Source organism: Melospiza melodia, chromosome 30, assembly GCF_035770615.1.
Source record: "Melospiza melodia melodia isolate bMelMel2 chromosome 30, bMelMel2.pri, whole genome shotgun sequence".
Lineage (NCBI taxonomy): Eukaryota > Metazoa > Chordata > Aves > Passeriformes > Passerellidae > Melospiza > Melospiza melodia.
Window position 1 is genome coordinate 4,293,531 of NC_086223.1, and position 26,452 is coordinate 4,319,982.

The window sequence follows — 26,452 nt, forward strand, 5'->3', positions numbered from 1 at the left end:
CCTGCTTTCACAGCACACACTTGGGACAGAACTGGGGCAGAGTTCAGAGAGAGAGAGACAGAGCAGGGAAGTGGAGAGGGAGCAGCAAAAACCTCTCAGAGGATGAGCAGCTGAAAAATCCCTGAAAACTCAGCAAGATTGAGGGAGAAAGGGAAAAAATAGGGGTGGCTGGTCCATTCACTGGCACAGGCAGGAGTGGGAGAGCTGGGAGTCCTTGGGAGTGGCACAGTGCTGAGGGTGGAAGAAATCCTGGAAGCACTGGGAAAGCAGAGCCTCCCCCAGCACTGCCATGTCAGGGCACAATCAGACCAAGTCCAGCCTGGAAATTTGTACTAAACATTTTAAAGGGTTCAAAAAAAAAAAAAGGGTACAGAAAGGTCAAAGCCACATTTCTCCCCCAGCATCCCCCCCTTTTTCTCAGCTGCCTGAAATGCTTGACACAGCTGAGGCCCAGTCCTCAGGAATCCACACTGACACTACTCAGCTCTGTGAGCTGCAGGAGCACATCCAAAAGGAAAAAAACCTCCCTGGAGGCAACTGGAGACCAAGAATACAAAATGCTCTGGGCTGCTCCCTGTATGGAAATGCCCACAATTGGTCCATGGAGACTCCTCCAGCCATGAGGAGCAGCTCCCTGCCTGCCCTGAGCCTCCAGGAGCCAGGCTGGGCAAGCAGGGATGGAGAGGGACCAGCAGGTGCCAGCCAGGCCTCGGGTCAGCCCCCATGCCAGGGCAGCAGGGTTACATGGGGTAGTTGAGAACGACGTCCTGCTTGGCCAGCTCCAGCAACATGGGGTCATCAAAGAACTTGCTGATGCTCACATCCTCACTGAGGCCCTGCAGGTAACACAAATCCAGGGTTATTCCCCACACAGCCACTGCCCAGACCTCATAAAATAAAATTTTCAGGCTCCAAAAAAGGCATGAGGTGCAGCTTGAAGGCATCTAACACTCCTCAGGAACCTACAAACATGGTTTCTGCTGCTGAGCACATCTAGCAGCTCACTGCTTCCCACAGGAGAGCTTGATTCCCTCTGCAGCCCCTCAGTCCAGCTAAACCAGTACAGAAACCAGCTCATTAAACCAGTACAGAAACCAGCTCACTAAACCAGTACAGAAACCAGCTCATTAAACCAGTACAGAAACCAGTTCTGCTGGACAAGGGGGCTGCACCAGACCACTGAGGGCTCCTCAGTCAGGCCCTGCAGATGACACAAACCAGGGTTATTCCCCACACACCCCACTGAAGAGACCTTGTAAGAGAAATTTTCAGGCTCCAAAAAAAGGCATGAGGTGTTTGTCTGCAGCTTGAAAGCATCTAACACTCCTCAGGAACCTACAAATGTGGTTTCTGCTGCTGAGCCAGCTCACTGCTCCCCACAGGAGAGCCTGATTCCCTCTGCAGCCCCTCAGTCCAGCTAAAGCAGCAGAGAAAGCAGTTCTGCTGTTTCTGCTGGACAAGGGGGCTACACTGAGGGCTCAGAGGGGCTGGGGAGGGAGCAGGGCTCAGCAGAGACCACAGGATCCTGTTTTGGACTGGAGTCACTGGTTTTGGACTGGCAGGTTCTGATGGGCAGCACAGGGAAGGTCCTGGGGCCATTCTGGGAACACAGAGGGGATGTGGCACAGCCAAGGGACAGCACAGCAACAGCTCAGCTGCTGGGACAGAGGCAGAGCACAGGGATTTGTTCCCTGCTAGGACAGAGGCAGAGCACAGGGATTTGTTCTCTGCTGGGACAGAGGCAGACACAGGGATTTGTTCTCTGCTAGGACAGAGGCAGAGCACAGGGATTTGTTCCCTACCAGGACAGAGGCAGAGCACAGGGATTTGTTCCCTGCTAGGACAGAGGCAGAGCACAGGGATTTGTTCTCTGCTGGGACAGAGGCAGAGCACAGGGATTTGTTCCCTGCTGGGACAGAGGCAGAGCACAGGGATTTGTTCTCTGCTGGGACAGAGGCAGAGCACAGGGATTTGGCCCAGACACACCTTCCTACGCCTGGTCTTGATCATGAACTCCCTGGCCAGGTGTGGGGCTGGCTGTGGCTCCAGTGGTCTGATAACGATGCTCTTGTCCAAGGGGTCCCCAGGCACGATCTGAAACACAGGGCCAGGGTGTGAGAGTGATGCTGGGGCTGCTTCAGCCTCCTGGAGAAACATCCCTGGGTCCCACAGACACCCCAGCACCCCACCTGGCACACAAACCCACGTCACTGCTGAGAAGTGAGAAGTCATAACACAGTGCTGAGAACTCAAGCCAAGGACATGCCTCTCCCCTTGCAGGACCTCACAACACCTCCTAACAGAGCAATTCATGCAAGTCCTGCTCAGCATAACCTCCTCAAGAAACCAGGCATGTTTGTTGTTTCAGAGCTGAGCCTTGGGCTTTGACACACCAACCTTTAGGCCAGGGCTCAGCCTGCAGCTGCTGCTCTCATGGGGCTGCACCCCAAAGCACTGTGCACCTCCCAGGACCTGATCTGCCCCAGACACAGAAGTGGCCAGAGAACAGCATTTTGTCCCAAACTTTGTTTCCTACAGGTTTAAAACACCATCTCTGTGAGACACAAAGTGTGGCACAAATCAAACTTTCTATGGCAGGTCAGTGAGTCTGAGCCTCACTGCAAGATTTCTGCTGCATGAAGTGGACCCAAACATGTTCCCTCCTCCCAAGGGGTTTTTCCTCTCCCCAGGCACTGCAGAATCCCAACACTCAGCCAGCAGCAGCTTCCAGGGCTCCCTCACTGTCACTGGGAGTGATGGGACTTGGAACAAAGCCTGGCAGACATGGAACAGCTGGTGCACAAACCTCCCCAAGATCCTCTGAGGATGCTCTCCAGAGCTCTCCTGCTCTGTTGGAGCCTGATCCTGTCTGTCCCTCTCCCCCACCTCCCCAGGGCATGGACTCACCTGCCAGTGGTGGAAGACAGAGAGGGAGAAGGCTTGGCCCTGTGTGTGGGTCCTCAAGTCTGTCTCAAAGCCAAAGGAATCAATGGCTGGGATGAAGGCTTTGATGGTGTACAGGGGAGAGCCTGGGATTGGAGCATCCTGGGTGACATGGCCTCTGCAAAAGTGTCAAAGGATCAGCATTCCTGTGTCACAGAGTCATGGAAGGGACCTCAAACCCCACACAGTTCCACCCCCTCTATCATAGGCAGGGACACCTTCCACTGTCCCAGGTGGCTCCAAGCCCTGTCCAGCCTTGGATACTTCCAGGGATGGGGCAGCCACAGCTGCTCTGAGCAACCTCTCCATCCTCACAGCCAAGAATTTCTTCCCAATATCCCACCTAACCCTGTTGTTTGGCACTGGGAAGCCATTCCCCCTTGTCCTGGTGTGGCAGCAGAGAAAAACAGAGAAGTTCCCCGTTCCCCAGGCATCATTCTGGGAAAGGTTTGAGAAGATCAGAGAAAAGAATCAGAAACAATTCTTAACTTGCTGCACCTGCTACTGTGAATGTGTGGAATGTGTTATGGAGATGTGTTTACCAAAGGGTGGTTTCTTAATTAGCCAATGGAGATGGTGTTTTAAGTACAGGACCAATTTATATTTTTTAAACCTGGCTATAAGAAACTCATTGCTTTTTTACATCCAGGTTCACCTGTAGTGAATTAAGGTATAAAAAAGCAATGGGTTTCTTAATAAAGAAAATGATCAGGCTTTATGGAGTCTGTGTCAATCATTACCCAGCTGGGGACTCACTGTGCTGACACCCTGGCACTCCAGGCCTTTTCCAGCTCTCTTGGAGCTCCTTTAGGCATTAAAAGGGGCTCTAAGGTTTCCCTGCAGCTTTTTCTTCTCCAGGTTGAACCACCCTAAAATTCCCAACCCGTTTTTAGTTGCTCCAGCCCCCTGAGCATCTTGTTTGGAGCCACTGAAGGAGGTCCAAGTCCTTCCTGTGCCCCAGGGCTGAGCACAGAGCTGTGCACATTCTCCTGACACTCAGCAAGAACCAGGCACAACCCAAAGGCTGTGTGTGATCCTCAACATCCCTCCCCACACTGCTCAGGGCCAGGATCAGTCAGGAAGCTTCCAAATGTCACATCACAGAGATTTCACCCTCTGCAGCAGTGGCAGGAATTCTCCAAGAGCCCAAATCCCAACAGCTTCACCCTCTGCACCAGAATTAAGGCTGCCAAACATGGTGAGATTTGTCTCAGAATAAAGGAATTCTCCAGCAGCCCAGGAATTCTCCAGCAGCTGCAGGAATTCTCCAAGAGCCCAGATCCCAACAGCTTCACCCTCTGCACCAATGGCAGGAATTCTCCAGCAGCCCAGATCCCAACAGCTTCACCCTCTGCAGAAGTGGCAGGAATTCTCCAGCAGCTCAGATCCCAACAGCTTCACCCTCTGCAGCAGTGGCAGGAATTTTCCAAGAGCCCAGAACCCAACAGCTTCACCCTCTGCACCAGTGCAGGAATTCTCCAACAGCCCAGATCCCAATAGCTTCACCCTCTGCAGATTTCACCCTCTGCAGCAGTGGCAGGAATTTTCCAAGAGCCCAGATCCCAACAGCTTCACCCTCTGCACCAGTGGCAGGAACTCTGCAACAGCCCAGATCCCAACAGCTTCACCCCGTGCACCAGTGCAGGAATTCTCCAACAGCCCAGACCCCAACAGCTTCACCCCCTGCACACTTCACCCTCTGAAGCAGAGGCAGGAATTCTCCAGCAGCCCAGATCCCAGCTCTGCTGCTCTCAAGCCCCCAGTGCCGGCAGCAGGAGCAGCTCACCTGCGCCGGGCCAGCACGGTGTACACAGCAGACACACAGTCAGCAGGGGCCTGCACCTCCACAAAGTAGTAGGGCTCCATCAGACGAGGGGTGGCCTGTGAGAGGACAAGGACATGAGCCACTGAGTCTCTCACAGCTCAACAGCACAGTCAAACTCGGTGCTTGGTGAGGTTACAGGGGTCCTGCTGCCCCATGGCTGCCCAAAGCAACAGCACAAACACTGCAAGGACCTTTTCTCCCTCTGGCCACGAGTCACACGCCTCCCTCTCCCCCTGCCCACCCTTCCCAGCAAGCCCAGCAGGAGCAGCAAGGGGAGAGTGAGCAGATGCACACCAGGCTGCAATGCAGGCCTGCAGGACTCTGCTGTAAACATTGATGGTGAGTGACTCAGAGTGCACCCAGAGCCCCAGGCAGGGCTCTGGGGATCAGCCCAGCCCAGGCAGGCCCTCACCATGAGGAAGGCAGAGTACACCACCCTGCGGGCCGTGGGGATGATCTGCCCTCCACCCCTGTGCAGGGGCTCCTGAGCAATCACTGCATCCAGGATCTTGAACTTCACGTTGCGGATCACTGCAGAGGGAGAAATGACAGCCAGTGACCTCAGGGGACATCCTCTGCCAGCACCAACCACATCCCCACATGCCCAAACACCCAGCAATTCTCCTAAATTTAATTCCAGCACCACCACATCATAACCCTGCATATCACAGAATCATGGAGTGGAGCCTTAAAGCTGACCCAGCCCAACTCCTTGCCATGGGCAGGGACACCTTCCACCAAAGCCTGCTCAGCCTAGAGCACCTGAATGCTTAAAAATGGAAGAATTTAACCAATTTCTCATTGTTTCAGTTTCCACACAGGTCTCACTTACATTCATCACAGAGAGGCCCTTCCCTGGTCCCCCACTGGAAGCCCTGCACGATGCTGTCCTTCACTGAACCCAGCAGAGACTTGTCCACCTAGAGACACACAGACAGACAGACAGATGGACAGACAGCTTCAGAGACCACACCTCATCACAGCCACTAACACAGCCAGTTCCCAAACCAGCAGCAATGTTCCCCTGTGTTCCCATGTCCACCTACTCCCTCTCACAGCCCAAGAGCATCAGCACAATGTAATTTCTAGAGCACTAGAAATTAAGAGCCCACATTTTAGGGGATTCTGAAAGGCAAGGTAAAAAAATAAAAAGGGTTTTTTTTGCCTTTTGGCTCAAACAGCAACACCTGAAAAAAAAACAAGTGACCTGGTAGGATCATTGTGGGGAAAGTGCAGCAGGTCTGAGGCAAACAATGATAACCCCAAAAGCACCAGGGCCTTGCTGAAAGTTCTGAGAGCACTGAGCACCTCCTGGCACCATGGACAAAGGTTTCACTCCTCACCTCTGAGGGCAGTGTGTCATCCACCAGGATGTTTGGGCCAGTGGCATCAGGCCCAAAGGCCCAGATGGAACGGGCAGCCAGCAAATCCCAGTCGTATTTGGTCTGGAAGAATTCACCCAGCTTCTTTCTGATAAAGAGAAAGGGAAGAAGCTTTAGGAAACAAGAATCTGACCTGCACTCATGATGTATTTACAACCCTGTTCCCTTCAGGCACAAAAGTCTCAGGCAGAGATGCTCACAGAGTGGCTGGCAGGAAAACCAAGCCAGGATCTCTGCCTGATCCTGTGCACCTGCAGGTTCCAGCATTCCCTTTTCCCAGTTATTTACTTCCAGCTGCATTCCTGCCCTCCCAGATTGCTCATACCTGTTCCATGTTATCTGCACCACTTCATTCTCAATGTCCTCTGCCAGTCCCTTCTCCAGGGGCTCAGCAATCATTGTGATCTTGTTCCTGAGGAGAGACCACAGTGATGGAAATGGGGCTAACTGGAAAGACTGGCAGCCCTGGAGGGGCTGGGATGTGTCCAGAGAAGGGAACAGAGCTGGGAGAATCAGCCTGGATGGAGAAGAGGAGGCTCAGGGGGCACCTTCTGGCTCCCCACAATTCCCTGATAGGAGAGGCAGCCAGGGGTGGGGGTCAGACTCTGCTCCCAGGGAACAAAGGATAGAGTGAGAGGAAGAAGCCTCAAGCTGAGCCAGAGGAGGTTTAGGTGAGATATCAGGGAAAATTTTACACAGAAAAGGTTGTAAAGGCCTGGCACAGCTGCCCAGGGCAGCGATGGAGTCATCATCCCTGGAACTGTGCAAAAAACACATGGATGTGGCACTTGTAGATATGGCTTAGTGGTGAACATGATGGAGGTGCTGTGTTGACAGCTGGACTTCATTTAGGGTCTTTTCCAACCTTAGTAACTGCACAATTCTGTGATTCTCTCACTGCACCCAGCTTGGATGCAGCTGGGCTGATGAAGCCACCTGCATCTTCTGTGTCCCTGTGAACACAGCCCAGGGACAGCTGAGGGACAGAGTGGCTCCAGCCTTCCTGTCCCACACCCAGGGCTGCAGGAGGGAGCCCTTGGGCTGGGGAAGGTGTCTCTGGGAGCTGCATCTGACACACCAAATGCTGCCTCAATGCCTGAAACCTGCCTCCAGCAAAGAAGGTCAAAGCCTGACCTAAGACTGGAACAACCTGGTCTGGTGGAAGCTGTCCCTGTCCACAGGAGGGTTTGGAACTGGATGGTTTTTAAGGCTGTTTCCAAGTCAAACCATCCTGTGATTCTGTGAGGACTGGACCATCTCTGTTCCCAGAATTAAGGCTGCCAAACATGGTGAGATTTGTGTCAGAATAAAGGAAGGCAAGAAGAACCAGAAACCACAGGGGAACACAGGAGAGTCCACTTCAGCAGATCATGATTCCTCTGAAAATTCAGGTATGGGAACATCCTGTGCACACAGATCTCCCTTTTCCAGTCTCATGCACTGTGAGGGGCTGGAGGAGGGAGATGAGAGCAGCTGCAAGGCTCCAGGGCATCACCAGGAGAACGAATCCAAGATTACATATGGATAAGAGAACACACAGCTCTTCCTCATGAAACTCTTGGGGGAATTACTGAAGGCAGCACTTTGGCACCTGCTCCAGGATCCCAGAACTGCTGAGAAGGTGTGACACTTAGGGAAAAAGGAGGATGTGGATTTGGCTTTGTTCCCTTCATTCTCAGAGCTCCTACACAGCACAGGAACATCCCTGGGACTCTGGTGTGTCCCTGAGGAGCTCATTGCTCACTCAGGAATGCCATTTGCTGGACAACAGCCTTACTTCTTGTTGGGTGTCTCAGCAAAGCACTTCAGGGAGGATGTTTCCACCACTGTCTCACAGAATGTCACCACTGGATCAGCCACCTAAAAGAAGAAAAAGTTTGTCAAGTTTTCAGCACTCTTTTGTTTGTAAAAAAGACTGTCTGAAACCTCTGAACACCTACAAGACAATGTTTTAATCAGGGTCATATATGAAGCACTGAGGCTTTCAAATGAGACAGGAAAATTTAAATACAATTCCAGGTATGAAAAAAATCCTGCTCAATATATTTATTTGATGCTAGCCAGGCAATAAATAAATTGAGCAGGCAATGCTCTAAGCACAGGAAAGGTTGGAATATGGAAAATTCTTCTCCAAGCCAATGTGCCACTCTCAGTCCCACTGGTGACAGTCAGAGGCCCTTTCACACCCTAACAGTTTTATTTATTTTTTTTTTAATTTTACAGGAATGTAACAAAATCCATGTTGTATGTTCAGGCAGGTTCTGAGAGAGGGGATCAAAACCCTGTCCAGTGTTTCCAGTGGGAAAATCCCTCTCTGATTGCCTCACCTTGATGTCAATCTCAGAGTACATCTTCCTCAGGTCGTGCATCACACAGTCCAGGTACAGCTCTCCTGTTCCCAGGATCACATGCTCCCCAGATTCTTCCACCTGGAAGAGAAAAGAGGGATTCAGCTGGCAGCTCACAGCTCCTTCCTGCTCAAGCCTGAGGAAGGATCAGCCTTCTTTAAGACTTTGTTAGAGTCAGAACACCCCAAGGAAAGCTCCCAGAGCCTTTTCCAGCAGGAAGTGCTGCTGGGCTCTTCCCTGGCACAGCAGGATGCTTTTACATTTTTCTGCTGGATTTACATTTTTCTTTTATTTCTACATAATTGATGAGATCAACTGAAACAGCATGAAAAGACCCAAAACAAATATAACAACCTGTGGTAAAAAACCTGATTATTTTGAAGATCAGCCCAGAGGCTGCCCCCAGCACTGGCTGGAAACAGCCACACAAACACACAGAGAAATCACAGAATAGAATGGCTGGAAGAAACCTCTGGAAATGATCTGATCCAGGTGCCCCTAGCAGTACCTTGGTTGTAAGTGAGGGGTAGCTCTTGTTGACTTTACGAAGACCATCCAACATTTTGGGCAGCTCTGAGGGGTTCACTGGCTCCACAGCTATTTTGATCACAGATGTGGTGTTGAACTTCAAGGGACGAAAGATCTGAGCCTGAAACCAGAGAGGACAAAGAGCTGAAACTGCATCCCTGCATGTCCTCAGGGTCATACACAGCATGTGAAGCTCTTCTCTTTCCCTCAGTGTGTCACAGACATCTTTTATGAAAAATCTTTTCATAAAATTCTCAGGATTTTTTCTCCTGAGAAGCTGACCAGTGTCATAGACATCTTTTATGAATAATCCTTTCTTTAGGATTTTTCCTCCTGAGAAGCTGAGAGGCTTCAAGAACAAAATGTACACAATGGTTATCTGCTGCTGTGGAATGCAACAAGTAGATCTTTGATTAGTCTATGTTAGTTGTTTCTAATTAATAGCCAGTCACAGCCCAGCTGGCTCAGAGAGTCCAAGATGAAGTTTTTGTTATTCTTTCTTTCCTTTTCTATTCTTAGCCAGCCTTCTGATGAAATCCTTTCTTCTATTATTTTAGTATAGTTTTAATAGAATCTATATCATAAAATAATAAATCAGCCTTCTGAAACATGGAGTCAGATCCTCATCTCTTCCCTCATCCAAAAACCCCTGTGAACACAGTCACAGACCAGAGTTTGTAACTTTATCAGATGATTAAGTAAATTTCTCTATTTTATTTAGCAAATTTCTGTAAAATGATGTTGATTTGCATCAGTTTTGTTCATATGATTTCCCAGTGAATTTATCCTTTGGATAAATTATTTTTTATTATTTTGCCTAAGATTAGCAAGAGCGTGGAGCTCTATAATTACTGAGATCATACTGCTCACCATCCTCAACCATTAGCAGAAACTGCCAGCAGTCTTACTGAATTTCTCTGGTGCTCCAAAATGTATTGAAAATCAGCATCACTGAAATGATCCTCTCACAAACATTTTTAAGAAGGCCTCAGAAACAAAATGTAAACAATGGTTATCTGCTGCTGTGGAATGCAACAGGTGCATCTGGGATTGGTCTCATGTGGTTGTTTCTAATTAATGGCCAATCACAGTCAGCTGTCTCAGAATCTCTGGTCAGTCATAAGATTTTATTTTTCACTCCTTTCAAGCCTTCTGATGAAATCCTTTCTTCTATTCTTTTAGTATAGTTTTAATGTAATATATATCATAAAATAATAAATCAGCCTTCTGAAACGTGGAGTCAGATCCTCATCTCTTCCCTCACCCTGGGAGCCCAGTGAACACCACCACACTCAGTGGCTCTTGTGCCCTGGCACCACATCACACAGGGATTCTTTAACCCCTGTAGAGGAGTTTTTGGGCTGTACCCCATCACCCTGCAAAGCTGAGCAGTGCCAGCCATGCCTGGTACCTCCTCATTGCCCCGAGGCTCTGTCACAGTTGCTGTCTTCACTATGGGCTGGTCCACGCCCTCAATCAGCACCCAGTTGCCAGCAGGAACTCTGTTCACCTCAATGTGATACCTGAAAGGCAGGAGAGCATCACTGCAGCCTCACACCTTCCAGAACCTTCCTCCTCCCTCCCAGTCCCTCACCAGGTGACTCCTCTCCCAATAAACACATTGCCAGAGCTTTGTGTACCTTGCAACTGAGATCCAGAGGCGTCCAACGGTGCAAATCTGGGAATCCTCCTCATCCTCCAGGGTGTAGTTCTCCCCAAGGACCTTCACAGGCTGCCCAGCATGGATGGTGCCACTGAGCACCCTGCCAAAGGCGTGGAACTGCACACCATCATCAGTGCTGTACATCTTGGTGGTGTGACACATCAAGGGACCCTTCCCGTGACACAGAGAGACAGAAATCAGCTTCTTCCAAAACAGAGTAAAGAAACAGACACAGATCTGGCAGGACTGGACTTTGATGATCCTTGTGAACCTCTTTTAACTCAGAATAGTCTGATTTGTGGATAAAAAATTGGAATTCAGCCAAGTCCTTCAGCTCCTGCCACTGGAAGCCCTGCATTTCCTTGCCCTGCATGGAAAGCTCTGGAATGACCATGGTGGACTTTTCTGGAGCTCCTGTAGAGCAGCAAATGGTGGCTGGGACAAAGCCATCAGTAAAAATGTCACCTGCTCAGGGCAGAGCACCTGAGCTCCCCAAGATCACAGCTCCCAGCGCCACAAGGTCACTCCACACCGGTGATGTGGTGACAGTCACCACTGTGGAGTTTTATGTGGATAATCACAACTCATTAAAATAAATTTCTCTGCAGACATCAGAGCAAAAGTCACAGGCAAATTTCTCACTCAGCTGCCAGCGTTGGTGGCTCCAGACAACTCCAAATGACAGCTCAGTGCAAGCTGTTGGAGGAGGAAGGGTTTGCAGGGCTGGGAGAGGAAAGGTGCTGACTAACTAACACAGGGTTATTTTTATCAGCACCATGCAGTTTTTTAAGAGTTTAGAGAGAGAATTAAACTTCAAGGAAAAGAGACAAAAAGACTGCAAAAGGACACAAAACTACCCTGCAGCTCCCACATGCTCTGGAGTCCTGACCTAGTCCTGTTCTTCTCTGAACACAGTGAAACAATTCCCTCTCTCCAGGGCTGCCCTGGCAGGCAGCTGAAACTCCTTGGAGTGAAGAGATTTGTTCCAGTGTCGGGTGAGAGGTTTCAGAGTGCTGCAAGTCAAATCTGTGCAGGGAGGCAGCAGCCCTGGCAGGGCAGGGGGAGCAGAGCCTGCTGGAATTGGTTCTGCACACTCAGAGCAAACACAGGAGTTTCCTTACATCAGGGTCACACTCGCTCATGGCCTCGCCCAGGTCGGAGTCGACGCCGCCGGTGTAGGTGTGCTCAATTTTGGTCTTGGCCCCCACTTTTGGGGAGGGAATGTGCTGCACGCACATGTCCACAAAACCTACAACAGGAACACTTGGTGAGGACAGGGTTAAGCAGTGTGGAGGAAGAAACTGGACTCCATAAACACAAGGCAAAGCCACGGTGACCGCAGCACCCACAGCAGCAGGGAGAGGTGAGCAGTGCCTCAAGCTGTCCTGTGGTGTCACAACTTAGATTTGGGAAACTGAGCAGGATCTGTGCAAGTCAGCACTCCTTGGCCAAAATATAACCCTCAACTCTTGGTGTGAGGTGAAAATTGTGGAGGGGAAGACAAAGAGCTTGTTTGTACCTGTGAACTCCCCAAAGAACTTCTTGCAGACGAGCCGCAGGAGGGGCCGGATGTTCAGTTTCAGCTCCTCCTTGGTCAGGTGGATGCCAAGCTCATCCAGAGTCCTGGGCAGGGTTGTGTCCACATCCCCCACCACCTGCAAGACCACAAGTCCCACTCTCAGGTTCACTGTGGGGGTCCCAGTCAGTAACTCCCCAATGCAGCATCACAAACCAGCCACAACCTGCAGGGCTCTGGAGCTGCACTGGGTTATGGCTCACAAAAGAGCCAGATGGGTCAAATCCATGAATCACGGAATTAAGGCTGGAAAAGCTCTCTAAGATAATTTCCCTAGCACTGTCAAGGCCACCACTAAATCATCTTAGTCCCCAAGTGCATTTACATGGCTTTTAAATCCATCCAGGCATGGTGACTCCATCACTGTCCTGGGCAGCTGTGCCAGGACTAGAGAACCCTTTGGAGGAAGAAATTTTTCCTGATCTCCAATCTAAACCTCCCCCTGCACAACCTGAGGCCATTTCCTCTCCTCCTGTCCCTGTTCCCTGGGAGCAGAGCCCGACCTCCCCCATCTGCCCCATCCTGTCAGGAGTTGTAGAAAGCAAAAATTTCCCCCCTGAGCCTCCTTTTCTCCCCACAACTCCTCCTCATCCAAGTTGTGCTCCAAGTCTTTTCTCCAAGTCCAAGCACTGTCACTTGGCTGCTATCAGAGCACACAAGGAAGAGCAAGGACGGTTCTATACACTGCAAATACAGCACTGCACTTGCAAGAAATAATGATTACTGTGCACACCCCTGTGCAGATCCCACTGCAGAACAAGACAGGACCAGACCCAGTGCCCAGCCCCAGCTGCTCCTGCCTGGAGCTGTGGGAAGATGAATGATCCAGGACAGACCTGAGCCAAGATCTTGTACAGGGGCTCCAGAATGAACTCCACAAAGCTGCGCTGGGAGCTGCTCGTCGGGGCCTTCTTGGTGAATTTGCGCCTGTTGGAGACCAGAGAGGTGAGCAGCAAGAACTGCAGCCTGCCAGAACCCCTGCACAGCCTCTGCTCCTCCCTCCCATCCCCTGGAAAGCTGTCAGGGACACATGGGCCAGGTTTACTCCAAATGAAGGCCAGAAGAGCCTCTCTGCTGCTGCTTGTGGTGTGAATCCAAATGGATTCACATTAGGCAGGAGGGCTGACTCAACCCTTCCCAGATACTACTCTACTGTCACAGACACCTTTTATGAAAAATCCTTTCCTTAGGATTTTTTCCTCCTGAGAAGCTGAGAGGCCTCAGGAACAAAATGTAAACAATGGTTATCTGCTGCTGTGGAATGCAACAGGTGCATCTGGGATTGGTCTCATGTGGTTGTTTCTAATTAATGGACAATCACAGAGAGTCTGAGCCACAAACCTTTGTTATCATTCCTTCTTTTTCTATTCTTAGCCAGCCTTCTGATTAAATCCTTTCTTCTATTCTTTTAGTATAGTTTTAATAGAATCTATATCATAAAATAATAAATCAGCCTTCTGAAACATGGAGTCAGATCCTCATCTCTTCCCTCATCCTCAGACCCCTGTGAACAGTCACACTCCACCACAGGATCACAGGATCAGGAGTGACCTTGGGTCCTCATTTAACAGGGAAAGAAGGGAAAAACCCAGGAATAAAGTAAAATTAAAACATTTAAACAGGGTTCTTACGTTTTTGGGTTGAAGTAGATGTCGCCCCAAAGCCTCTTGGCAAACTCTTGGTAATTGATGTCTCCTGAAGGAAAAAGCAAATGAAAAAGCCTCTCAGATATCACTGCTTTTTTCTTAGTTTAGAAATCTTTATATTTTGGTTTTTAAAACAAGCCTGAGGATTCAATTTAATGAACTGATGCTGATGAGTGAAAGCCTCGTCCCAGTTCTGAGTGAAAGATTAAGAACTGTCCTGGGGAGGGCAGGCAGAGATGAGCAGAGAGAGTCCAGTGGGGATGTGCCCAGCAGCCCAGGGACACTGCAGCTCACAGAGTGACTGCCCAGGAACATTCCAGCTCTCTACCCACAGGGTCAGAGCTGAGAGCACTGCAGGAGCCCAACGTCATGTGCTGCACTTCCAAACAGGAATGCTGTGACTGCTGCTGCAGTGCCAAGGTGCTGGCATGGCCTCCACCAGCACCAGCATCTTCTGCCCTGCTGAACATCTCCAGGCTCCTTCCTCTTCCTCAGGGAGCACACAGCCAAACACCCAGCACTGAAGGTGCTGTCATGGTGAATTTACAAATCCCAGGATGGAATGAGAACCTACAGCAGGTTCCAAACAAGCTTTTGCTGTGGGCAGGTGTGTGAACACAAGGAATTGCCTGGTGGCTGCAGTCTGGACACTGGTGCTGCTCTAACCCCTGTCAGTGACATGTGGTGGCTGCACACACAATTCCTGGGGACCAGAATTCACTACTCCCAACTCTAAGCTCCTGCCTTCCCCACCTGGTTGGCATCTCCTGCCAACTGTGCTGTCCTCAGCCCCCCAAGGCTCTGAGTTAATGCTGTGACACTTCAGGGAGCTCATTTATTGCTCCAAACTCTCAGGACACGTGACAGTCCTGGCACCATCACTCCCTGACCTCAACAACTTCATCCTCCCTCAGGCCAAGTTCTCTGCAAGAGCTGCCCCAGCTGCTTTACAACCTCCTTCTTTCCCCTGCTCTCAGCTCCTCCAGATCCCCAAATTCCCCAGTGGGGCACTTCAAAAACCTGGGCTGTGCAGCTGCTCATGCCAGCACAGAGCCCACTGCTACATGCAGCAGATTGCCTTGAGTGGGCACCTGGGGAGCAGAAAATTAAATCCAGGCCAGAAAAAGACAGTTTCTTAAAAAAGAAAGAGGGCAAGAGTGCAAAACCTTGTGGGCAAAGCTTGTGCCCAGCTGCAGCTGAGTCTTGGACTTTTGGGAAAAGGCAGGAAGAGCTTAACTGCTTCACTCCTGAGCTGCTGACAGGGAGGCAAAGCACAACACACACACACCTGCCTTCAACTGCTTGTTATTTCTGCTCAGGGTATGAAAAAAATCTTGGCTTCTGACTCAAGAAACATTTATCAGGAGAAAATATCTTTGCTCAAACTGTGTTTGTGCTTTTTAACCCCCGAGGCTCAGCTCTGCAGCACCACTCAGCTCTCAGCAATTCCAGAACACCAACACTGGCCATGTGCAGGGGAAGCTGAATGGCTCAGCAAACCCCCACAAGAAAGGTTAGGGAATGAGATGTTGAAGTGCACCAGGTTTCTGGCTAATCCTCACCATATGTGTCTGCATAAATCTTTGCAAAAGACCCCAGTGTGAAGCAGATGCTGTACTGAGAGCTGGAGAAGCACACATTCCCCAGAAGGGGAGACAGCACGAGGTTCTCATCGGTGGAATACATGCTGGGAGGAGAAAAATAAAATCAAATCAATGTTATGAACCAAAGAAGACACTTCAGCCCACTTCCCACACCCTACAGCAGTGACAGGCAAGGAGCCTGCATTGCCAAAAAAATTTAAACAGGCTGCAGCTTGCTTGCCATCAGAATCTCAGGGTCAGGAACATTTTCTGCCTATAAATTTCAAGCATTAATGCAAAGATTTAAAGATCCTAGAACTGAAAAGTCACCAGCACGAATGTTTCAGATTTTTTTATCTGGGATAACTTTTCTTCTTCTAAAAAAGCAGCCAAGTTGGTCAACCAAGTAAGGGAAAAGAAAATACAGGGATATAATTTAATCCAAACAGGTTTAATGAGCTCACAGCCATGCTAGGAAGGATGAATTATTCTGCTCTCAGCACACACTGAACAAAAACATGCCAGAGAGCTTGTGTGAAAACACACACACACACATTTGAAGGGCAGAATGCTGCTAAAAAATCCCTGGGTGCAGAAGAACCCACAGAAATGTCTACGATGTCCCTGGCAAGGAGATTGGACTGTGTCACTATCAAAATCCTTGTCCAGGAGTTGAGACAGCAAATCCTCTTTTAGTTTTGTGGCAAGTATTTAGGAGCTTTGAGATATCTCAACCTCCAATTTGGGATACAACCCAATAATTTCAGTGTATTTGAGACATCTGGGAGCACAAATTCCCTGCTCTGGTCATATGTCCACTTTCTTTACTTTTTAATAGAGGAAAAATGAAATGGGGTAGGGGAAATGAAATCTCTGGAGTTTGCCAAGAAGAGCCAATCTTCCTCAATTCAATGCATCAGCAGAGATGAACTCCCAGGGGTTCTTCCTGGCCCATTTTCTATGACTCAACACACCAAGAGACAAACTGAGGAGTTTTCTGTGAGCCATGGGACAGGGACAGCAGCACAACAATGCAGCCTCACCTGATCAGACCATTAACTTCATCCACAATGTGTCTGAGTTTGTAGTAGGCATCTGTGGGGGGCAGTTTGAGCTCCAGGATGAGTCTGTCAATCTTGTTGATGCACACAGTCACTGCCAGCCTCTCCTGCACTGCATGCTTGATCAGCCTCTCTGTGTTCAGCATCACCTGCAGGGAGCAGAGAGCTCAGAGCCCCAAGAAAGCCCCCACAAAATGTTATTTAGGGCATGAGGGACAAGCAGTGACCCTTATTCTGCTGCCAGGCTGCAAAAAAGCCCAAGCTCAGCAAGCAGCTAATCCTGAAATTCACAAATAGGTGCTAACCCAACCAAATTCCTTGAATCCAAGCCTGTGGACATCTCTGATATAAATAAGCTGCTCAGTTTTAGGTACCATGGGCATGGAGATGCACACAAGTCACACAACCAGCCTGCAGGCCACAGCATCACATCAGTGTGGACACAGCAGCCACAGGCTTGGCTGCCTGTTCAGCTGGAAAACACCCTCAAACTGCCCTCCAAAAACCCTTCACCCCAGAAAGCTGAACCCAGCCCAGGCCTTCATGCTGAGGCAGGAGCACAGAGTGCAGGGTGAGAGGTGGAACCCCAGGAGGAGGAGGAGGAGGCACTCACCCCCTCGGCCGCATCGATGAAGAGCACGACGCCATCCGAGATGCGAAGGCCGGCTGTCACCTCATCTGAGAAGTTCACATGACCTTCAAAACCACAACAAAGGGGACAATGAGAGGCACAGAGAGCCCTGGTGCAGCAGCAGCAGCACACAGGGTGGGAAGCTATGGGATTCTGCAGATTGCTCTGGTTGCTGGTACCCAGAGAGGCAGAACAGAGATGGTTCCTCCTCAGACAGGGACATGGGAGCAGCTGCCAGAGCTCCCCATGAGGGTTTAGCCTCAGCTCTAATGCTATTTTTTTAAAATACACACAAGTTGTTTAACAGACACTCTTCCTCACATTTGTGACTGTTTTTCTCACAGCTCTGTGCAAGGACTTTGAGAAGAAATCTTCCTTCTTTTCCCAAAGACAACAGATGTCTCTCCCCCCAGCCTCCTCCTGCGCTCTAACCTCCCTCATCCTGAGCTGTAGCTCAGCAGATGTGTCCCAAGACCCTCTTCCCTAAAGTTTCTTACAAATTCATCTGTGATTATTTTCCCTCTACAGAAGCCTGAGGAACTTGCTGAGTCTCACTGTGGGGCAACAGCATTTGAGCAAAGCAGGGTCAATACTGCACATGGCAATAGCTGGGAAAATAAATTCTCCCTGTGTTGCTTGAGAAACACCTCTGCAGCCTCATCAGCTCTTAATTAGGCCAGCTAATCACAGACATGAGCCTGACTTGTCCCTGCCCATGGCAGGGGGTTGGAATTAGATGGACTTTAAGGTCCCTTCACCCTAAAGCACCCTGGGTGATTATGGGTCAGTGCTGCTGGAAGTGACTCCAGAGGAATGAACTCAGCTGAAGGCTCAGGACTAGGCTGGAGTCAGCCATAAAAAGTACAAAACAAAGCTAAGTGCTTCCCACAGCAGGATTTTCAGGAGGGCACAATCACCTGGAGTGTCAATGATGTTGAAGAGGAAAGATTTTCCTTTGGTGTCTGGCAGAACAATTGTCACTGGGGTGCTCTTGATCCCCACCCCTCTCTGAAACACAAGAAATCAGGATTACAGGTTAAAAAAAAATAAATAAAAGGATCACCCTGTACAGAAACACAAGGATCATCTCTAAAAGAACATCAAGGAAAAATCAGAAAGATGGAAAGAAGTAAATATTCATCCTGAAAGAGAGTAATAACCTCAGATCACCCAGCCCAGCTCTCCCATCTGTACTGGTCAGACTGGTGAGCCACCACTGCCCCCTCCACAGCTGATTTCAGCTGAGGAGGTACCACAGGCAACACCTGAGACAGAATGTGGGTGTTTGTTTGTGCTTTCACCCTCTGCTGCCACCAAGTTATGCCTCAAAGCACAAGATTTGATCACACAGAGTATAAAATATAAACATTGAGAGGAGAAAAAAAAATGCTTCAAAGGATTGTTCTGGTCATGACACAAAATAACATGCCCAACACAGAGTCAGAGAAGGAGAAATGTATTTATTTTGAAATAATTTTTTTCCTCTTCTACCATTGGTGCAAATCCCTTCCTCCTTTTTCTCTCAAAGAAAGTAAGAATTAGCCCCAGACTGGGGTGACTCTGCTGCAGATTTAACATTACACAAGTTATAAAATCATACATGGAGATGAGGGAAGGAAGTTGGATCAGGAATCTTCCTGAGGCAAACAAGAGAAGCAGATTTTCTTTGTCAATAAAAAGTACAGAAAGGCATTAAAATGGACAAGGAAACTGCCTACAACTGTGAGTAAAGCATGAGACAACTGGATAAAATCACTACAAGACCACTCACCTCCTGCTCTGTGAACAATATATCAGTGTAGCAGAGCTGCAAAGGCAAAACAAAAATCAGAGTGTCAGATTTTGGTACCAGATATTCAGTTTGAAGCTGGACACAACAACTCTGGCACATCACTAAGGGGACAAGGGACAGAAGCAGGAACATTTTTGTATCATTCATATATTAATTCACATAATGCATAATGTGTATATTGTGTACATTTCACATATTTATACACATTTTCATATAATTAAGATTCATTTTAATATAATTCATTTATTCATTTAAATATAATTCATATACTCATTTTCATATAATTCATCTATTCATGTTCATATCATTCATATAATGCATTATGTGTGTATTATATGCATTTCACATATTTATATGCATTTTCATATAATCAATAGATTAATTTTAATTTAATCAATAGATTCATTTTAATATAATTCATATATTCATTAATATAATGCATTATGTGTATATTATACACATTTCACATATTTATATACATTTTCATATAATTAATATATTCATTTTCATATAATTAATATATTCATTCATATAAAGCATTATGTGTATATCATATACATTTCACATATTTACATACATTTTCAGATAATTCATCTATTCATTTTCATATAATTAATATATTCATTTTCATATAATTAATACATTCATACATATAATGCATTACGTGTATATTATATGCATTTCACACATTTATATACATTTTCATATAATTCATCTATTCATTTTCATATAATTAATATATTCATTCATATAATGCAGAATGTGTATATATATACATTTCACATATTTATATATATTTCCATATAATTCATCTATTCATTTTCATATAATTAATATATTCATTTTCATATAATTAATATATTAATTCATATAATGCATTATGTGTATATTACATGCATTTCACACATTTATATACGTTTTCATATAATTCATCTATTCATTTTCATATAATTAATATATTCATTCATATAATGCAGAATGTGTATATATATACATTTCACATATTTATATATATTTCCATATAATTCTTATATTCATTTTCATCTAATTCATATATTCCTACATATAAGGCATTATGTGTATATTATATACATTTCACATATTGTTATACCTTTTCATATAATTTAAATATTAATTTTCATATAATTCATATCATGCATAATGTGTATATTATATACTTCCTTAGGGTGTACATAATATAAAATCCAGAGCTAAAACTGAGCTCTGCCTTCCCAATCCTACATTCCAGCCACTGAACCACCCTGTCCCCATGCAGCGTCCCCTCCCTTAGGGTGTACATAACACACAATGCAGAGCTAGGACTGAGCTCTGGCTACCCAATTTTACATTCCAGCCACTGAAGCACCCTGTCCCCATGCAGTGTCCCCTCCCTGAGGGTGTAAAAGCCACCCCAGGGTGTCCCCAGGGTGGGAATTGCCCAGCAGCTCACTCACATCCTGATCGTCGCGTTTCCGGATTTCGGGGTGCGTCTGCTCTATCAGGCAGTCAACAAAACACGTCTGGAAAAGAGCACAGAGAGGAGCTGCCTCTCTCCAGACAGACACAAACACAGCCCCATCCCTCCAGCAGCAGCACAGAAAACCTACTAATTCAACCTACAAAAATATTTGTACTTATCACAGGGAAACCCAGTTCCAGGACAAGGGGGAATGGACTTAAGCTGGAGGAGGGCAGGGTTGGGGGGTATTGGGAAGGAATTGTTCTCTGGGAGGGTGGGCAGGCCCTGGCACAGGGTGCCCAGAGCAGCTGTGGGTGTCCCTGAACCCCTGGAAGTGTCCAAGGCCAGGTTGGATGGGGCTTGGAGCACCCTGGGACAGTGGAAGGTGTCCCTGTGCCACTGGATGAGCTGTAAGGCCCCTTCCAACCCAATCCATGTTTGAGTTCTGTAAATAAATGCATGAGCAAGAGAAGCAGAAAGTGCTGCTGCAGAGAACCAGGGGCCAGGAGGGCTGGCAAAGCAGCAGGTCACCCTCACTACCCCTGATTTTGGATTCTTCTGGCCATTGACAGCACCTTGCCGTGGTGCAGGTGCCCACACAGAGTCACATTCCGGATCAGCTCCGAGTTGTCCATCAGATCTGCCAGGAAACTGCAGGAACAAAAACACAAAAGGCTGTTGGAGGGTTTCTGCTGTGCCTAAGAAAAGTAGGTGCTGCTTTTCAGCTCCACTTTCTATGCAAGGTGCCCCCTGAATCTTTGCCAAACTTTTATCCTGGCAGTGCCCTGCGGAGGAAGAATCCCACTTTCCAGATGGGGAGGACAAGAGAGTTGGAGTCCCAGACAGATGGCAGTGGGTGGGAGGATACAGAGCTGGTAAAGCTGCCAGCAATTGAATATTATTGAATATTTTTCTTCTCTTCTAGTCAGTACTGGAGGAAAAATCACATCCATGTACTCAGATGATGAAGCACTTGCACTCAAAGCAAGGCAGGCAGGCAGGTAAATGGTGGTGGTGGATAACAAGCACCCCATGGAGCTCTGAAAGCAACCACAGACCATTAATTCTGATTTTCAAGCCTTAAAACAGTGACATTCCAGGCACTTAAGGAATTAAGTCTTTTTCAAATTAGCAGCTGAGCTGGGTAATGATGAGCTGGTCACTTCTGGATGGATGCTGGCCAAAAGATAATTGAGATCCTAAATTACCACCCCTAAATAATAATGGGAAGCTATAAAACATGCAGCCACTGCCAGAGGCCTGCAGAGAATAAGTGCTGTCAAATAATTTCCTTTTTAAACAGATTAAATTTTCACTGATACAACAGACTTCTTAATGTAAAACATTTTGATTAAGAGCTAAAAAATACAGCAATCAATATTAACCCTGATTAGAACCTTCCTAATTGGTCTGAAAATAAGGCTAAATGGGAAATCAATAGCAAGCTTGCAGGTTCCTGGCTACATCCCACAAGGAATTTCTTGTGGCCCATCCTAACCAATTCTATCAACAAACAGGAGAAAAATGAATTAATTACAAATGGAATGAGCAGAGCACACAGGGATCAGGGAAGTGGTGGATAATGCAGAGCCCAGGTCAGGACTGAGGAAAATCAGCCCCAGCAGCTCCTGGGCTCTGCTCCAGCTCTGCTGAATTCCCCCTGGGCAGCTGAGGGACCCCTGAGGAAACACCAGCTCCAGGAACATCTCCAAATGTTAAAAAAAAAAATAAAAATTTTTAATGCATTTGGATTTTTTCCAGGTTTTCTCCCAGCTCTGGTGCCCAAGAAGCTGCTTTGGGACACAAGGAATGGACCCAGTGTCCTGCTGACTGCACAGCACTCTGCACTCACCCAGCAGCAGACAAATTCCCAGTGGAAAATGGAATGGATGGGATCTAATCTGGGATCAACCCAAAATGTGCCAATATGATGTGTGCTACACTCTGAGCATGGGGATATTTAACAGGGTGCTCAGAGAAGCTGTGGCTGCTCCATCCCTTGGACAGGGTTTGGAGCAGCCTGGGACAGTGGGAGGTGTCCCTGCCATGGCAGGGGTGGGACTGGATGGGCTTTAAAGTCCCCACACCATTCCAAGAAGGTTTCCTGAGCCACAAGCTGTTGCTATGGGCTTGATCTCAGCCCCTGAGGTGAGATTCCTTTTGTGTCCATCCCTACCCTGTGCTCATTTTCCATGGGGAGGGAAAGTGAAATAGTTTGTCCTGCACTTGTCTTGTTTTGGGTTCAGAACCTGGGAATTGGCTGCTCTCAGGTCAATGAGACCCCCAGATCTGCTCCCCCTCAGCCCCACACTCACTCCATCTCGTAGACAGTGACTGGCAGTGTCTGCTCCATCAGGGAGAACTTCTTGGTTTTCACAGGTTTGATGATGGGCTCTGAAACAAGAGACAGAACAACAAACTGTTCCCAGAGCCCCTGAGCCAGCAGGGTCAGCAATGGCCCCCAGGAATGGGGAATTTAGCTGAAAACCCCTCAGTTTTCTGGCTGACAGATTCTCTCAGCTGTTTGTCACAGCTGCAGGAGAAGGTCACTGCAGGGCCCTTCCAGCATGCAGGAATCAAAGGAGATCATTTAAATGTATTTATTCTCCCTTAAATCACTTCCCAATCTCTGCTGATTCCTGTTCTTCCAAAGACACCTTTGCTTGTGGTTTTTGCAAACCCAAGTGCCCAAATCTGCACACAGCAGGCAGAGATCTGAGGCTATGAGTGGGCTCCAAAGGGGCAGGACAGAAGGATTATATTATATTATATTATATTATATTATATTATATTATATTATATTATATTATATTATATTATATTATATTATATTATATTATATTATATTATATTATATTATATTATATTATATTATATTATATTATCTATAAAGATAATATATAATATAAGCTATAAAGATAATATATAATATATTATATTGTATTGTATTACATTACATTACATTATATTATATTATATTATATTATATTATATTATATTATATTATATTATATTATATTATATTATATTATATTATATTATATTATATTATATTGTATTACATTACATTACATTATATTATATTATATTATATTATATTGTATTGTATTACATTACATTACATTATATTATATTATATTATATTATATTGTATTGTATTACATTACATTACATTATATTATATTACATTACATTACATTATATTATATTATATTATATTATATTGTATTACATTACATTACATTATATTATATTATATTATATTGTATTGTATTACATTACATTACATTACATTACATTATATTATATTATATTATATTATATTATATTATATTATCTATTAAGATAATATATAATATAAGCTATAAAGATAATATATAATACAATATATTATATTGTAATATAGGATATTATATTATTATATTATATTATATTATATATTATATAATATATATTATATATTATATTATATATATAAATAAATATATTATATTATATATGATATGATTATATTATTATATTATTATAATATATTATATTAATTATACCATATATAAAATATAATTAATATCAAAATACATTTATTTAAATATATTATGTAAATATAATATATTTATTATAATACATACTATAATAATATATTATATTATTATCTATAAAGATAACATATAATATAATGTGGTAAATATAAATATAATATAGTTAACATAACATAATATAATATAATATAATATAATATAATATAATATAATATAATATAATATAATATAATATAATATAATATAATTTGTTTATATTATACTATATAATATCAAGTAATATATTACATCATATCAAATCATATCATATTACAAATATACAATAATTATATATTGCTGTTAAACAATATTCTTTTTATTTTCCCCTTTCCAAGGATCCCTTGAGAGCCCTCTCCCCTCTCACCAGTGAGTGGCTGTGTGTCCTCCTCCTGCACGATGGTCTCCACCTCAGGCCCATAGACCTCCTCTGCTGTGGGGTAGTACTTCTTGTCCTCATGCAGCACCACCTCCATGCCAGGGTGCTCCTCATCATGTTCTCCCATGTCATCATCATCATCATCATCCTCCAGCTGCAACCAGAGCTCGCCCTGAGCTGCTGTGGAGCCCCCCAGGGGGACAGGCCTGGGGTGCCCCCCGAGCCAGGGACCCCCAGAGCAGCCCCAGCACCCACAGGGGTGCCCTGGGAGCAGCTCCTGGGTCAGGAACAGCCCTGGGCTGGCAGGGACACCACAGAGGCCAAGAACCACACCTGGTAACACAACCCCCACACACAGAGCAGCAGGACACCAATCCCCAAAACCAATCCAGGGCACAAACCCCAAAAATCAGCCCAAAATCCAAGGCACAAATTCCAAAAATCAGCGCCAAATCCAAGGCACCAATTCCAAAAATCAGCCCAAAATCCAAGGCACCAATCCCAAAAATCAGACACAAATCCAAGGCACCAATCCCAAAAAAATCAGCCCGAAATCCAGGGCACAAACCCCAAAAATCAGCCCAAAATCCAAGGCACAAACCCCAAAAATCAGCGCCAAATCCAATGCATAAATCCCAAAAATCAGCCCCCAATCCAAGGCACCGATTCCAAAAATCAGCCCCAAATCCACAGCAAAAATCCCAAAAATCAGCCTCAAATCCAAGGCACCAATCCCAAAAATCAGACACAAATCCAGGGCACCAATCCCAAAAATCAGTCCCAAATGGGAAGGGGTTCCCTCAATTCCCCCATGGGGCAGCCCCTCTGCTCCCCCCGTGTCTGTGGGCTCTTGCTCTGCCTCCCCCTATGAAAATCAGGCTCCCTGCAGAAACCTCAGCTCCCTCCCCAGGGGCTCCAATGGGACCTGACACCAAATGCAGCCACACCCGACCCAGCCAACCCCAACCCAGCCCAAGCACAGGAGCTCCCATTCACCATTCCAGCAAGATCTGGGTGTTCCTCTTCACCACAGGCACAGATTTTGTAAATTCTTCAAACACCGGCCCCACTCGGACCCTCAGCATTCGGACCCCACCTCCGAGCAGCCCCCTCAGACCCGCACAGAGCGGGAGCAGCCGCGGGCCCGGCCCCGCTCCGGTCCCGGGGCTCGCTGTCCCCGCCCCGGGTGTCGCTGTCCCCGCTCCGGTCCCGGTGTCGCTGTCCCCGCTCCGGCCCCGGGGCTCGCTGTGTCTCTCACCTCGTCCAGGTCTTTGGCCTCCCGGCCCAGCTCATCGTCGTCATCGTCCGAGTCCAACTCGGGCCCGATGTAATTCCCAAACTCGTCGTACAGGTCGGTGTCCATGCTGGGGGGTGGGAAAAGGGTCGGTGGGGGCACAGAGACCGGGGCCGTCACAGAACCCCCCGGGGGCCGTGGTACCGGGGGCCCAGCCCTGCCTGAAGCCCCGGCCCCGGCTCCGCTCTCCTTCACCAGCTCTAGCCCCAAGCCCTGGTCCCGCTCCCGCTCTCCCTCCCCGGTCCCGGTCCCGGTCCCGGCCCCGATCCCGCTCTCTCTCTCCCTCCCCGGTCCCGTCCCCGCTCCCCCTCCTCGGCCCCAAGCCCCGCTCTCCCTATCACCCTCCCCGGTCCCGCTCTCTCACCCTGCCCGGTCCCGGCCCCGCTTTCTCTCCCCGGTCCTGCTCCCCCTTTCCGGTGCCGGTCCCGGCCCCGCTCCCCATCCCCTGCTCTGGTCCCGTCCCCGCTCTCCCTCCCCGGCCCCAAGCCCCGCTCTCTCTCCCCGCTCCCGGTCCCGCTTCACCTCCCCTGCTCTGATCCCGTCCCCGCTCTGCCTCCCCAGTCCCGCTCCCGCTCTCCCCCACCAGCCCCAGCCCTGCTCTCTCTCTCTCCGTCCCCGGTTCCGGTCCCGCTCCCCCTCACCGGTCCCGGTCTCTCTCTCTCTCTCCCTCACCTGCCCCGGCTCCGCTCCCGCCGCTGCTCTCGCCTGCGCCGCCGCTGCCGAAGGCCCCCGGGCTGCCTCTCCGCCTGCCGCGATAGAGAGTCCCG

General features: G+C 47.4%; 1 protein-coding gene across 3 annotated transcripts; it reads right to left on the reverse strand.

Moving 5' to 3' along the window:
* Positions 1-326: 326 nt before the first annotated feature.
* Positions 327-26,433, reverse strand: EFTUD2 (elongation factor Tu GTP binding domain containing 2). Of its 3 annotated transcripts, none has more exons than XM_063178728.1 (28): positions 26,358-26,433; positions 25,650-25,755; positions 24,380-24,545; positions 22,753-22,831; positions 21,013-21,088; positions 20,433-20,498; positions 18,958-18,993; positions 18,104-18,194; positions 17,169-17,251; positions 16,538-16,704; positions 15,474-15,598; positions 13,897-13,960; positions 13,102-13,192; positions 12,209-12,344; positions 11,811-11,938; positions 10,667-10,860; positions 10,438-10,549; positions 9,007-9,147; positions 8,478-8,579; positions 7,928-8,010; positions 6,476-6,562; positions 6,112-6,238; positions 5,601-5,688; positions 5,181-5,299; positions 4,730-4,824; positions 2,908-3,061; positions 1,987-2,094; positions 327-836 (listed from the first exon to the last, which is right to left on the reverse strand). In XM_063178728.1, exons 2-28 carry the CDS (start codon positions 25,752-25,754, stop codon positions 741-743), a joined length of 2,919 nt encoding a protein of 972 aa, XP_063034798.1. In that variant the 5' UTR covers position 25,755; positions 26,358-26,433; the 3' UTR covers positions 327-740. The 3 variants fall into 3 exon arrangements, with proteins under 3 accessions (XP_063034798.1, XP_063034799.1, XP_063034800.1); XM_063178729.1 differs by lacking the exon at positions 26,358-26,433 and adding an exon at positions 26,327-26,352; XM_063178730.1 differs by lacking the exon at positions 26,358-26,433 and adding an exon at positions 25,858-25,866 and having other exon boundaries at positions 25,650-25,757.
* Positions 26,434-26,452: the final 19 nt, after the last annotated feature.